At 41.7% G+C, this 15,419-nt stretch overlaps 1 protein-coding gene across 9 annotated transcripts in view; it reads right to left on the bottom strand.

Moving 5' to 3' along the window:
• Positions 1 to 15,419, bottom strand: part of LOC139164426 (pneumococcal serine-rich repeat protein-like) — a 141,107-nt gene that overhangs the window by 38,102 nt on the left and 87,586 nt on the right. For 8 of the 9 annotated variants that reach the window (XR_011558620.1, XR_011558621.1, XM_070746533.1 and 5 more), the window contains 8 exons: positions 13,982 to 14,008; positions 10,700 to 10,836; positions 10,520 to 10,581; positions 7,684 to 7,856; positions 6,535 to 6,561; positions 4,321 to 4,463; positions 4,135 to 4,202; positions 852 to 1,024 (listed from right to left, as the gene is read on the bottom strand). Coding sequence is in view for 7 of the 9 variants with exons in the window: in XM_070746533.1 (XP_070602634.1) it covers positions 852 to 1,024; positions 4,135 to 4,202; positions 4,321 to 4,463; positions 6,535 to 6,561; positions 7,684 to 7,856; positions 10,520 to 10,581; positions 10,700 to 10,836; positions 13,982 to 14,008 (810 nt within the window). In the remaining 2 variants the exon portion in view is untranslated. The remainder of the gene's footprint in view (positions 1 to 851; positions 1,025 to 4,134; positions 4,203 to 4,320; positions 4,464 to 6,534; positions 6,562 to 7,683; positions 7,857 to 10,519; positions 10,582 to 10,699; positions 10,837 to 13,981; positions 14,009 to 15,419) is intronic. The other variant, XM_070746551.1, reaches the window with a different exon arrangement.

Here is a 15,419-nt window from a genome sequence, read left to right as displayed (position 1 = left end):
AGTCCGGAAAGCCATCATATAGTAGCAGCCTTTATAGTTTTAGTGGGCCATTGTGAACTAACTCTATGTAAAGTTTTCCACCTAGTGGTTGCTTGTAAGAAAGTCCTAAAACAGCATCCCAGAAAAGGCATTCAGAAGACTGAAGGTAGTAGATCTGGGCTGCAAAGCTGCAAATGACAGTAAACACTGCTTCCACGTAGTGGTCATCTAGATTTTAGTAGCCTGAATGTGGAATTGTATACCTGAAGAAAGTCTTGCAGCCCTCTAGTATCTCTCCAAGATGTTACAGAGATAAACTATCACTTAAGTTACATAGAAATATAGAAGACTGACGGCAGAAAAAGACCTCATGGTCCATCTCCTCTGCTCTTATACTATTTCCTGTATTTTATCTTAGGATGGATATGTGTTTATCCCAGGCATGTTTAAATTCAGTTACTGTGGATTTACCAACCACGTCTGCTGGAAGTTTGTTCCAAGCATCTACTACTCTTTCAGTAAAATAATATTTTCTCAACTAATCTCAGATTGTGTCCCCTTGTTCTTGTGTTCACTTTCCTATTGAAAACACTTCTCTCCTGAACCTTATTTAACCCTTTAACATATTTAAATATTTCGATCATGTCCCCCCTTCCCCTTCTGTCCTCCAGACTATACAGATATAAAATTGGTCAGTACTGATTCCGTTCCAGCCAAACTTTAAATTGGTCAGAACTACTGTATATTAAACTGGCCAGAACTGATTCAGTTCCGGCCAACCTGATAACCTTTTTAGTCATGAGGTCTGAGTCCTTCAGGATTGGGCATCATAGAAGTTGAATAAATAATAATGAAATCCATCTTCTTCTTACCATTAACAAAAACACTCTTTGGGTCCAAGTTGTACCTCCCCATCTTGGTGAAACCATTGGTCTCATTTCTGAATTTATGATATATGTTCACTCGATCAAAAGGGGGAGTAGTAGAGGTTTTATTGTAGCAGCAGACAATGTCTACTCCGGTGTTCTTGCCCTGATTCACAGATCTGAGAATAAAAAGACACATTCTTGAGATATTTATTCATTCATTCATTCATTCATTCATTCATTCATTCATTCATTCATTTATTTTGTCCAATACACAATGAGATATACAGTGGTACCTCAAGATACGAACCCCTCGTCTTACGCACAACTCGTGATACGAACCCGGGGTTCAGAAAAATTTTGCCTCTTCTTACGAACTTTTTTCGAGTTACGAACCGGCGTTCGGAGACTGCTGGGAAGCCGCGCGGCTGTTTTAAAAGGTGACAGCCGGGCGGCGGGGCTTCCCAGAAGCCTCCCGAACCCCGGTTCGTAACTCGAACAAAGTTCGTAAGAAGAGGCAAAATTTTGCTGAACCCCGGGTTCGGTTCGGGAGGTTGCTGGGAAGCCCCCCAGGCCGGCTGCGACTTTTTAAAACAGCCGCGCCGCTTCCCAGCTGTCTCCCGAAGCCGAACGCGGAAGTTCGGCTTCAGGAGACAGCTTGGAAGCGGCGCGGGTGTTTTAAAAGGTGACAGCCGGGCGGCGGGGCTTCCCAGAAGCCTCCCGAACCCCGGTTCGTAACTCGAACAAAGTTCGTAAGAAGAGGCAAAATTTTGCTGAACCCCGGGTTCGGTTCGGGAGGTTGCTGGGAAGCCCCCCAGGCCGGCTGCGACTTTTTAAAACAGCCGCGCCGCTTCCCAGCTGTCTCCCGAAGCCGAACGCGGAAGTTCGGCTTCAGGAGACAGCTTGGAAGCGGCGCGGGTGTTTTAAAAGGTCGCAGCCGGCCTGGGGGGCTTGCCAGCACCCCCCCGAACCCCGAACCCGGTTTTGGGGGGGTGCTGGCAAGCCCCCCAGGCCGGCTGCGACCTTTTAAAACAGCCGCGCCGCTTCCCAGCTGTCTCCCGAAGCCGAACACGGAAGTTCGGCTTTAGCGTTCGGCTTCTGGAGACAGCTGGGAAGCGGCGCGGCTGTTTTAAAAGGTCGCAGCCGGCCTGGGGGGCTTGCCAGCAACCACCGAACCCGGGTTCGGGGGGGTGCTGGCAAGCCCCCCAGGCCGGCTGTCACCTTTTAAAACAGCTGCGCGGCTTCCTAGCAGTCGCCGAAAGCCGTTTTTTTGCGGGGGGGGGGGGTTTGGTTGCACGGATTAATTGACTTTACATTGTTTCCTATGGGAAACAATGTTTCATTTTACGAACCTTTCGTCTTACGAACCTCCTCCTTGCACCAATTAAGTTCGTATCATGAGGTATTACTGTATTCAGAGAAGCTGTAGAAAACGTCACAGAGGTAAGCTTGCACTTTGGATCTACCTGGCAGGCCAAAAAGTCAATGTATGTATGTATGTATGTGTGTGTGTTTGTTTCTTTGTTTATTGATTGATTGATTGATTGGATTTGTATGCTGCCCCTCTCCGGAGACTTGGGGCGGCTAACAGCGACAATAAAACAGTGTACAATAGTAATCTGATATTAGAAATGATTAAAAATCCATTAATATAAAAACCAAACATACATACATACCATGCATAGAATTGTAAAGGCCTAGGGGGAAAGAGGATCTCAATTCCCCCATGCCTGACGGCAGAGGTGGGTTTTAAGTAGCTTAGGAAAGGCAAGGAGGGTGGGGGCAGTTCTAATCTCTGGAGGGAGTTGGTTCCAGGGGGCTGGGGCCGCCACAGAGAAAGCTCTTCCCCTGGGTCCCGCCAAACGACATTGTTTAGTTGACGGGACCCGGAGAAGGCTTTCAGTGACCCCAAGCCTGTGGGCAGAGATAACATTTTCAGTGCCTTTTGGAAGGCTGGGAGGGTGGTGGCGGTACAAATCTCTGGAGGGGTGGGAGTTGATCCCAGAGGGTCGGGGCTGCCACAGAGAAGGCTCTTCCCCTAAGCCCCGCCTGACGGCATGGCCTGGTTGACGGGACCTGGAGAAGGCCAACTCTGTGGGACATAACCGGCCGCTGGGATATATGAGGCAGAAGACTTGGTCTTATATTTTTTTGCCACCAAAAAACTCACCAGGTCTTATTTTCAGGGGGTCTAACTGTGTCTAAGGGCAGGCCAATGACAGCCCCATCCAGGCGGAGCCTGCTGCAGGCCCACTTCTGTAGCCGCTTGCCATCACTCACTTGAGTTGTCCTGGCCTCAGTTTAGCTCTGTTATTGGCTGCAGACGGCTATCTGGAAGGCCTGTGATGGCTGAAATGAAGCTGAGGAGGCACCATGTGCCTCAATCTGGAGCCCATCTCTTGACCGTAGAGATCTTAGACTCAGGGCGGCTTACAACATGTTAGCAATAGCATTTTTTTAACAGAGCCAGCCTATTGCCCCCACAATATGGGTTCTCATTTTACCCACCTCGGAAGGATGGAAGGCTGAGTCAACCTTGAGCCGGTGATGAGATCTGAACTGCTGACCTACAGATCTACAGTCAGCTTCAGTGGCCTGCAGTGGCCTCTCTACCTGCTGCGCCACCCCGGCTCTTAATGAATGAAATATTCTCATTGAATACTTTGTTCTGTGCAAAGTTGAACGTGCACAACAGCAGGTGAAATTGATTGTCAGTCAGTGTTGCTTCCTAAGTGGACAGTTTGATTTCACAGAAGTTTGATTTACTTGGAGTTATATTGTGTTGTTTAAGTGTTCTCTTTATTTTTTTGAGCAGTGCATTTTTTATGTACACTGAGAGCATATGCACCAAAGACAAATTCATTGGGTGTCCAATCACATTTGGCCAATAAAGAATTCTATTCTATTCTATTCTATTCTATTCTATTCTATTGGGCGCACATGTAAAAATCAATTTAGTGCTTATTTTTGGTGTTGGTCATATTTTTGGGGAAACCCGGTACATTTAACCTGGTGCTTCCTTTTAACCACTTCAAAGCTGATTTTTGAAAGAAGTGGAGGAAGCTAACCGTAATGCCTCTAGCTAAGTGCTAGGAACTGAATTTTGAAGCAAAGAAATGGTTTGGGCCGACAATGTGGAAATATTTGCATATCAATGTTATACGTTACAGACTGAAATTGAAACAAACCACGGTTTTGCTCAAATATGACTAAATGTAGCGATAAGCCATTTCTATATCAGGGCATTTAGGTACGACAGAAAAAAAAATATCCATCTCATATTACTTACCTTAACTTTGATAATCTGCAGTTGATCAAAACAGGACCAATCTTGCTGTCCTTCAATATCTTTTCCAGCTAGGTTTAAAGGAAAAACGTATGTATTTATTGTTGGTAGTAAAACACTATTGCTGACTATTTTATGAAAAACACATGCGGAAGAGCAACAGGGATGTGCATACATTCTTCTCCTCACCATTTTGTTGAAGACTCTTTCTGTTGAGATGAAGAGCCTTGATTTGGGATTACTCATCTGTGGCCTATACATCAAATTATTTGTAGTGAAGTTGAGAGTAAAGAATTCAGTTGCCACTGGAGGTTTGGAAGTGGGAGAAACAGCTGGAAGAGAAATAATGGATCTCACATAGGGAAACCAGAACTGATGGCATATACAATCTATCCACCAACCCCTGTTTTGTATGTCGCAGTTCCCATCGGGAACATAGGGTTCAGTGGTTGATTACAAAAGTTTAAGAACAAACCTATGCTATTCAGTTTGAAGTTAATTGTTAGACTTGATCTGTTGTGGATCCAGAAAAAGGCAGGGGCAGGAAACTAAGTTGCGCAACAGAAAATTGATACTACACTTCTTCCTTTCTTACCCAAACATAATGAAAGTATAGAAACACTGCACCATAAATCGATGGAACACAAAACCCCTAAAAACGAAGTCATGCCTTTCTCAGAAATACCCAAAATGAATACAAATATAGTATACAAAACTAAAGAAAATAAACACACAATTCCACATTCTAGACATAAATACCTAATATCAAGTCGCTCGATAGAGATAGTCAACAATATGGTTGACAAACTATGTCTTTATTATTGAAACTGAATGTTTTATTATTATTATTATTATTATTATTATTATTATTATTATTATTATTACTATTATTAATTGGATTTGTATGCCGCCCCTCTCCGCAGACTCGGGGCGGCTAACAACAGTGGTAAAACAACATGAACAATCCAATTTAATAAAACAACTAAAAACCCTTATTATAAAAAACCAAACATACACACAAACATACCATGCATAACTTGTAATAGCCTAGGGGGAAAGGATAACTTAACTCCCCCATGTCTGGCGACAAAGGTGGGTCTTAAGTAATTTGCGAAAGACAAGGAGGGTGGGGGCCGTTCTAATCTCTGGGGGGGAGTTGGTTCCAGAGGGCCGGGGCCGCCACAGAGAAGGCTCTTCCCCTGGGGCCCGCCAAATGACATTGTTTGGTCGACGGGACCCGGAGAAGGCCAACTCTGTGGGACCTTATCGGCCGCTGGGATTCATGCGGTAGATGCTCTAAGCTGATTTGTCTGTCTATTTTTCCTAATTTCTTTCTTTTTTTTCCTTTGTATGTTTTGTTTGTTTTGACTGTTTTTATATGTAGAAATTTAATAAAGTTTTTTTTAAAGAAAATTGATAGGTTAAGCCTGTCGTATAGAGGTCTGAGCAGGACTGTGGTAAAAAAAATTCAAGAATGTAAAGAGCCACAGTATAGAAGGGCATGACCTGTTCTGTAAATTCCCCAAATGCACAATAAATTCACAAGGCAGATCCTTTCTCAATGTTATAGAACAATTCCTAACAGTCATAGTTAAAGTTGGAATATCAGAAATCAGTATGCACACTCTTTTTGAAAATCTCTGTTGAATACACAACTTTGGGAATTGACATGACGTGCTGGCTGACACCTTTTACTGTCTGGAAAATCCACACATCGATTGTGGCAAAAGCCTCTACGACATACGGCTATACTTTCTTTCTTTCTTTCTTTCTTTCTTTCTTTCTTTCTTTCTTTCTATCTATCTATCTATCTATCTATCTATCTATCTATCTATCTATCTATCTATCTATCTATCTATCTATCTATCTATCTATCTATCTATTGGATTTGTATGCCGCCCCTCTCCGCAGACTCGGGGCGGCTAACAACAATGATAAAAGCAGCCTGTAACAATCCAATTAATAAAACAACTAAAAACCCTTATTATAAAACCAAACATACACACAGACATACCATGCATGACTTGTAATGGCCTAGGGGGAAGGAATATCTCAACTCCCCCATGCCTGGTGGTATAAATGAGTCTTGAGTAGTTTACGAAAGACAGGAAGGGTGGGGGCAGTTCTAATCTCCGGGGGGGGAGTTGGTTCCAGAGGGCCGGGGCCGCCACAGAGAAGGCTCTTCCCCTGGGGCCTGCCAAACAACATTGTTTAGTCGACGGGACCCGGAGAAGGCCAACTCTGTGGGACCTTATCGGTCGCTGGGATTCGTGTGGTAGCAGGCGGTTCCGGAGGTAATCTGGTTCAATGCCATGTAGGGCTTTAAAGGTCATGACCAACACTCTGCAATCAGTATATTTGTGGCAAGGTTGGACATTTTAAATTGTGTAAAGGTGTACTTACTGTTCTGAGGTGAGGCTTCATGGTAATCTGAAATGGAAAGAGAGTTGCAAAAATGGAAATAGAGTCAAAAAAGAAGACACAAGGACATACTGATATAGGGAGTCGGTCTCAATCTCTCCATTATGGGAAAAATAAGGTATGATAAATTCCTTCTGCACACTTCCAACTACTCCATGTCAACAGATTTCAGACAGTAAGGTTGTGAATTATCCTGAAGGCAAATGACCCCCAAATAGCTGCAGTCTTTAGTTTAAGTAGTCCACTGTGAACTAACTACTCATAAAAGTGTCTACCTAGTTCAAGGGTAGGCAAAGTTGGCTCTTATATGACTTGTGGACTTTAACGCCCAGAATTCCTGAGCCAATAATGCTAACTCAGGAATTCTGGGAGTTGAAGTCCACAGGTCATAGAAGAGCCATCTTTGCCTGCTCCTGACCTAGTCCAATGATCGCTTGTAGAACGTCCTGGGATACAGTCATAAAAAATTCATCCAGAAGAACCGACCACGTCTGGAGTGCAAAACTTCAAATCCAATAATCCAATAATTAAATAAATGAATGAATGAATGAATGAATGAATGAATTAATTAATTAATTAATTAATTAATTAATTCATTCATTCATTCATTTATTTAATTATTGGATTTGTATGCCGCCGCTCTCTGCAAACTTGGGGCGGCTAACAACAGCAATAAAACAGCATATAATAATAATCCAATACTAAAACAGTTAAAAACCCTTATTATAAAACCAAACATATGTACAGACATACCATGCATAGGCCTAGGGGGAAAGAGTATCTCAATTCCCCCATGCCTGGTGGCAGAGGTGGGTTTTAAGCAGCTTCCGAAAGGCAAGGAGGGTGGGAGCAATTCTAATCTCTGGGGGGAGTTGGTTCCAAAGGGCCGGGGCTGCCACAGAGAAGGCTCTTCCCCTGGGTCCCGCCAAGCGCCAATGACCGTGAAGTGTTAACAAATACTGTTGCTGTCTAGAAAATCATCTAACTTTTTCTACCCTGAAGTTGGTAGACCTAAAGAAACTCTTAAGCATCTCTGCAAAGTGTCACAGACTACACAAAACTGGTCACATCTAATTCAATTCTAGGCTGACCTCATAACCTCTTTAATCATGAGAGCCATCTTCTTCTTACCGTTAATGAAAAAGCTGTTTGGGTCCAAGGTGTACCTCGCCATCTTGGTGAAACCGTTGGTCTCATTTCTGAATTTATGGTAGATGTTCACTCGATCAAAAGGGGGAGTAGTAGCGGTTTTATTGTAGCAGCAGACACTGTCTACTCCGGTGTGCTTGCCCTGATTCACAGATCTGAGAATGAATACACACAACTTAAGATATCTTCAGAGAAGCTATAGAGAAACATAGAAACATAGAAGACTGACGGCAGAAAAAGACCCCATGGTCCATCTAGTCTGCCCTTATACTATTTCCTGTATTTTATCTTACACTGGATAGATGTTTATCCCAGGCATATTTAAACTCAGTTACTGTGGATTTACCAACCATGTCTGCTGGAAGTTTGTTCCAAGGATCTACTACTCTTTCAGTGAAATAATATTTTCTCACGTTGCTTTTGATCTTTCCCCCAACTATCTTCAGATCGTGTCCCCTTGTTCTTGTGTTCACTTTCCTATTAAAAACACTTCCCTCCTGAACCTTATTTAACCCTTTAACATATTTAAATGTTTCGATCATGTCCCCCCTTTTCCTTCTGTCCTCCAGACTATACAGATTGAGTTCATTAAGTCTTTCCTGATATGTTTTATGCTTAAGACCTTCCACCATTCTTGTAGCCCATCTTTGGACCCGTTCAATTTTGTCAATATCTTTTTGTAGGTGAGGTCTCCAGAACTGAACACAGTATTCCAAATGTGGTCTCACCAGCGCTCTATATATGGGGATCACAATCTCCCTCTTCCTGCTTGTTATACCTCTAGCTATGCAGCCAAGCATCCTACTTGCTTTTCCTACTGCCCGACCACACTGCTCACCCATTTTGAGACTGTCAGAAATCACTACCCCTAAATCCTTCTCTTCTGAAGTTTTTGCTAACACAGAACTGCCAATGCAATACTCAGATTGAGGATTCCTTTCCCCCAAGTGCATTATTTTACATTTGGAAACATTAAACTGCAGTTTCCATTGCTTTGACCATTTATCTAGTAAAGCTAAATCATTTACCATATCACAGACCCCTCCAGGAACATCAACCCTATTGCACACTTTAGAGTCATCGGCAAATAGGCAAACTTTCCCTACCAAACCTTCCCCTATGTCACTCACAGAGGACAGCGGTTAGAAGGCTACTTCTGCTGACTGCCGGCTGACTGCACTTTGGCAGTTCAAATCTCACCAGGCTCAAGGTTGACTCAGTCTTTCATCCTTCTTAGGTGGGTAAAATGATGACTCAATTGTTAGGGGCAATAGGCTGACTCTGTAAACCGGTTAGAGGGGGCTGTAAAGCACTGTGAAGTGGTATATAAGTCTAAGTGGTATTGCTTTCACAGAGGTAAGGTCACACTTGCATCTACCTGGAAGACTGAAATGTAAAAGGTGAGGTCTGCCAGATCAGACTTAACACAGATCTGCTGAATTATTGAAAATGAGTGGGTTCCACCTCACAATTTCTTCTACCTGATTTAACTTTTGAGGATCCCCTCTCAGTATTTCCTAGCTGATTTCATTCTTGAATGGCTCCCTACATTACAGGGGCACAGTTCTATCATTCAATTCAATTCAATTCAATTTGTTAGATTTGTATGCCGCCCCTCTCCGAAGACTCGGGGCGGCTCACAACAGTAATAAAACAATATTATAGCAAAACAAATCTAATATTAAAAGAAGCATATAAAACCCTATCATATTAAACAGCAAACAGCACATACATACCTAACATAAATATAAAAATATATAAAAGACTGGGGGAAAAGGTATCTCAACTCCCCCATGCCTGGCGGTATAGATGGGTCTTGAGTAATTTACGGAAGACAAGAAGGGTGGGGGCAGTTCTAATCTCTGGGGGGAGTTGATTCCAGAGGGCCGGAGCCGCCACAGAGAAGGCTCTTCCCCTGGGGCCCGCCAAACGACATTGTTTGGTTGACGGGACCCAGAGAAGGCCAACTCTGTGGGACCTTATTGGTCGGTGGGATTCGTGCGGTAGCAGGCGGTTCCGAAGGTACTCTGGTCCACTGCCATGTAGAGCTTTAAAGGTCATAACCAACACTTTGAATTGTGACCGGAAACTGATCGGCAGTCAATGCAGGCCAATCATCCTCTTTTTAGAAATTTTCAGTCAATATTGTTAATCTGTTCGTCTTCAATTTAAATTCCACCAAAGACCTGATTTTGGGAAGCCATGGAGGAAGCTAACCAGGGAGCCTCCAGGACAATGATAGGAACTGAATATTGAAGCAAAAAAAAATTATTTGGGATGAAAATGCACGAAGGAGTCTTTTAGAGATTTATATATCAATATTATATGTTACAGACTTGGACTAAAACAAGGGTTCTCTAAAAAAATAAGGGTTCTCTCAAATATGACTAGATGTTGCGAGAAGTCCATTTTAGAATCATTTCCACCCCAGAACAAGACATTTATGTGTCATGAAAAAATATCCATCTCAAATTATTTACTTACTTACTTACTTACTTACTTACTTACTTACTTACTTACTTACTTTATCTATCTATCTATCTATCTATCTATCTATCTATCTATCTATCTATCTATCTATCTATCTATCTATCTATCTATCTCTATCTATCTATCTATCTATCTATCTATCTATCTATCTATCTATCTATCTATCTATCTATCTATCTACCTATCTATTAGATTTGTATGCTGCCCCTCTCCGTAGACTCGGGCCGGCTCACAGCATACAATTAAACAATTCATGACGAATCTAATAAATTTAAAAAACATTTTAAAACCCCATTATTAAACCAGACATACACACAGACATACATACCTTAATGTTGATAAACTACAGTTGATCAGATCAATCTTGCTGGCCTTTAATATCTGTCCCAGCTAGGTTTAAAGGAAAAACGTATGTATTTATTGCTGGTAGTAAAACACTATTGCTGACTATTTTATGAAAATCTTATGTGGAAGAGCAACAGGGATAAGCATACATTCGTCTCCTCACCATTTTATTGAAGACTCTTTCTGTTGAGATGAAGAGCCTTGATTTGGGATTACTCATCTGTGGCCTATAGGCCAAATTATTTGTAGTGAAGTTGAGAGTAAAGAATTCAGTTGCCTCTGGAGGTTTGGAAGAAACAGCTGGAAGAAAAATAGTGCATTTCACATATGGAAACCAGAACTGATGGTATATAATCTATTCATCAACCCCTGTTTTGCATTTTGCACTTCCTGTCATGAACACAGGAGGTTCACAGGTGAACTACAGATGTTTAAGAAAAAGCATACACTTTTCACAATATGAAATTAACTGTTATTCGTGATTTGTTTTGGGTCCAGAAAAGGGCAAGAAGGACGAGTAGGGGCAGGTAACTAAGATACAGCTCATCTGTTTGGAACCCATATCACATCTCAGACATTAACACCCTTGAAAATGTCCAAAGATACTTCACCAGAAGAGCCCTTCACTCCTCCACTCGAAACAGAATACCCTACGAGACTAGACTTTCAATCCTGGGCCTAGAAAGTTTAGAACTAAGACGCCTTAAACAAGATCTAAGTATTGCCCACAAGATCATATGCTGCAACGTCCTGCCTGTCGTCGACTACTTCAGCTTCAACCACAACAACACAAGAGCATACAACAGATTTAAACTTAATATTAATCGCTCCAAACTTGACTGTAAAAAATACGACTTCAGTAACAGAGTTGTCGAAGCGTGGAACTCATTACCGGACTCCATAGTGTCATCCCCAAACCCCCAACACTTTACCCTTAGATTATCTATGGTTGACCTATCCAGATTCCTAAGAGGTTAGTAAGGGGCGAGTACAAGTGCACTAGAGTGTCTTCCGTCCCCTGTCCTATTACTCTCCTATATCTCCTATACCTTTCTTCTATTCCTATATCTCTTCTTCTATTCTTTCATTGATATGTTCTATTACTATACCTTCTTTTCTATTATTTCTTAAATATATTTTACTATGAGTATCTCCTCTATAACCTTCATCATGTATTTTACTATGTGTATATAGATATATACCCACTAAAACCCTAATTGTGTATTGGACTAACTAACTAACTAACTAAGTAACTAACTAACTAACTAACTAACGAAAGAAAGAAAGAAAGAAAGAAAGAAAGAAAGAAAGAAAGATAGATCAGCATTGTTCTCATTAGCACATAGAAGAACTAGAAACAATGGAATGAAACTGCAAGGGATCAGATTTAGATTAGATATCAGAAAAATTTTTCTAACAGTGGGGGTGATAAACCAGTGGAACAGTTTGCCACAGGAGGTGATGGGCTCGCCTTCACTGGAGGTCTTCAAACAGAGACTGGACAGTCATCTTTCTGGGATGGTTTAATTAATCCTGCATTGAGCAGGGACTTGGACCCAATGACCCTGGAGGTCCCTTCCAACTCTATGATTCTATGATTCTATGAATGTACAATAAACTATAACTAGATGTGCAATAGAAAATTGATGGGATAAGCCTGGAAAATAGAGGCCTGAGCAGGTATTATGGTAGAATATTTCAAAAACTTTTTTTTAAAAAAATAGGACATGGCTTGTTCTGTAAATGCCCAAAATGCCTAATAAATTCACAAGCCAGATTCTTGTTCAGGGTTAGAAACATATAAACATAGAAGACTGACGGCAGAAAAAGACCTCATGGTCCATCTAGTCTGCCCTTATACTATTTCCTGTATTTTATCTTAGGATGGATATATGTTTATCCCAGGCATGTTTAGATTCAGTTACTGTGGATTTACCAACCATGTCTGCTGGTGGAAGGTCTGAAGTATAAAACGTATCAGGAAAGACTTAATGAACTCAATCTGTATAGTCTGGAAGACAGAAGGAAAAGGGGGGACATGATCGAAACATTTAAATATGTTAAAGGGTTAAATAGGGTTCAGGAGGGAAGTGTTTTTAACAGGAAAGTGAACACAAGAACAAGGGGACACAATCTGAAGTTAGTTGGGGGAAAGATCAAAGGCAACACGAGAAAGTATTATTTTACTGAAAGAGTAGTAGATCCTTGGAACAAACTTCCAGCAGATGTGGTTGGTAAATCCACAGTAACCGAATTTAAACATGCCTGGGATAAACATATATCCATTGTAAGATAAAATACAGGAAATAGTAAAAGGGCAGACTAGATGGACCATGGGGTCTTTTTCTGCCGTCAGTCTTCTATGTTTCTATGTTTCTATGTTTCTATGCTGGAAGTTTGTTCCAAGGATCTACTACTCTTTCAGTAAAATAATATTTTCTCATGTTGCTTTTGATCTTTCCCCGAACTAACCTCAGATTGTGCCCCCTTGTTCTTGGGTTCACTTTCCTATTAAAAACACTTCCCTCCTAAACCTTATTTAACCCTTTAACATATTTAAATGTTTCGATCATGTCCACCCTTTCCCTTCTGTCCTCCAGACTATACAGATTGAGTTCATTAAGTCTTTCTTGATACGTTTTATGCTTAAGACCTTCCACCATTCTTGTAGCCCGTCTTTGGACCTGTTCAATTTTGTCAATATCTTTTTGTAGGTGAGGTCTCCAGAACTGAACATAGTACTCCAAATGTGGTCTCACCAGCACTCTATATAAGGGGATCACAATCTCCCTCTTCCTGCTTGTTATACCTCTAGCTATGCAGCCAAGCATCCTACTTGCTTTTCCTACCGCCTGACCACACTGCTCACCCATTTTGAGACTGTCAGAAATCACTACCCCTAAATCCTTCTCTTCTGAAGTTTTTGCTAACACAGAACTGCCAATGCAATACTCAGATTGAGGGTTCCTTTTCCCCAAGTGCATTGGGGGAAATTCTCATTTTTCATAATCACAGTTGGAATATGAGAAATGAGTGTCCACTTTCTGTTTGAAGTTCTCTAATAAATACATAACTCTGGGAAGTGACATGCTGCACTAGTTGACAATTTTTGCGGTCTGGAAAATTTTCTCAACATTTCACCTTCTTCTACATCCCTGTGTTTTCCATCCATGGTTCTTGGCAAAACCTTCTAGGGCAGAGGTCTTCAAACTTGGCAACTTTAAGACTTGTGGACTTCAACTCCCAGAATTCTCCAGCCATTGCTGGAGAATTCTGGGATTTGAAATCCACAAGTCTTAAAGATGCCAAGTTTGGGGACCCCTGCTATAGGGCATACTGCTTTGCTTGTTTTGCAATTGGTACACGTGGGACAAGGTTGGACGTTTTGCATTAGATACCACAGCTGGGTTCCATGGCTGAAGAAATGTCTGTGAAGTGTACTTACTGGTCTGACGTGATACTTCATGATAATCTGAAATGGAAAGATTGACAAAAAATGGAGAGAGAGTCACAAAACAAGGCACAAGAAGACACTGATATGGGAAGTCGCTTTCAAACTCCCCACCATAAGAAAAAGAAGATACAATAAATTTCTTCTATACACTTCCACGTATTCCATGAATCTCAAACAGTGGGATTATGAATTATATCAAAGTTCCCCAAATAGCAGCAATTTTTGTTTAAGGAGACCACTGTAAAATGTCCACCTACTCCAATGATTGTTTGTGTTGTGGTTAGCTCTGGCCCAGCTCCTGCCCCAAGGACTGTGGATTTGGGGGAGACATCCACATGCTGCAGGCCTGTTTTGCCCCCGGTGGAATCTGCTGATGAAGGCTCCTCTGACCAAGAAGACATGAGTGACAGTAAGGAGGAGAGTGGGGCAGACAGCTCAGAAGGAGATCAATTATCTCTCTCCTCCTTGGATTCAGAACAAGAGTTAATGATACAGCCACGCATGCGGAGAGCGATGCATAGGCAACAACAACCGAGAGATTATTATCAAAGAAAATGAGGCCACCTGTGGTTGGGTGGGGCTGTGGTAATTAGTGAGGCTGCTATAAATAGCAGCCTGTGGGTTTGGCCATTGTGGAGGATTATCTGATTGTTGTGTTTCGTGACTGCTTTACTGACTTTGACCTTTTGTGTGCTGATTTTTCCCCGCTTTGAAACTAAACCAGAGCAAAGTGTGTTTCACTTTGTGAAAGAAGAAGGACTGTGAATTGCCTCACAGCTGCAAGCTAAGTACCACAGAACTGATAAGGGACTTGTACAAATTACCAGTTTGTTTGGAGACCAGTGCTCTTTGCTATACCAAAAGAGGGCTTGGTTTAAGTGAATTTTCATTATAAAGAACATTGTTTTGAATTTTCAAACGTATGCGTGTCTGAAATTTGTACCTGGGAATTTTTGGGAGGATTCTACCAGAGAGCCTGACAGAACAGTTTGTAGGAAGGTCCCAGGACAGCGTCAGGGAAAAATAATCCAGTGTCACGGATTAGTTCAATCTTAAGTGATATTCCATTATGTTACCATATAAGGTTTAAGAAGTATGTTAAACAGTAATGAATGCTTAGTCATAGGGCGTAAACTGCAACCTGATTGGTCCAGAGCATTATAAAATGCAAAGCAACTTTACAATGAGGGTTAGCTGTTAGCTGTTGCTGTTGTTGGTGGTAATACTGTTAGTTGGCTGGCTAGAGCAGTTTTGAGTGTGACTTAGAGCTGTAGAGTTGATACAGAGAAACCTGGATTGTTTAGTATCTACATGTAAGTAAGCTTTACTGCATATAGTTTGTTCCTGTAAATAGAAGACTAAAACAGAAGATACAGTGGTACCTCTACCTAAGAACACCTCTACTTACGAACTTTTCTCGATAAGAACC

Source organism: Erythrolamprus reginae, chromosome 1 (assembly GCF_031021105.1).
Source record: "Erythrolamprus reginae isolate rEryReg1 chromosome 1, rEryReg1.hap1, whole genome shotgun sequence".
NCBI classification, from domain to species: Eukaryota; Metazoa; Chordata; class Lepidosauria; order Squamata; family Dipsadidae; genus Erythrolamprus; species Erythrolamprus reginae.
This window is presented reverse-complemented; position numbering and strand designations above follow the sequence as displayed.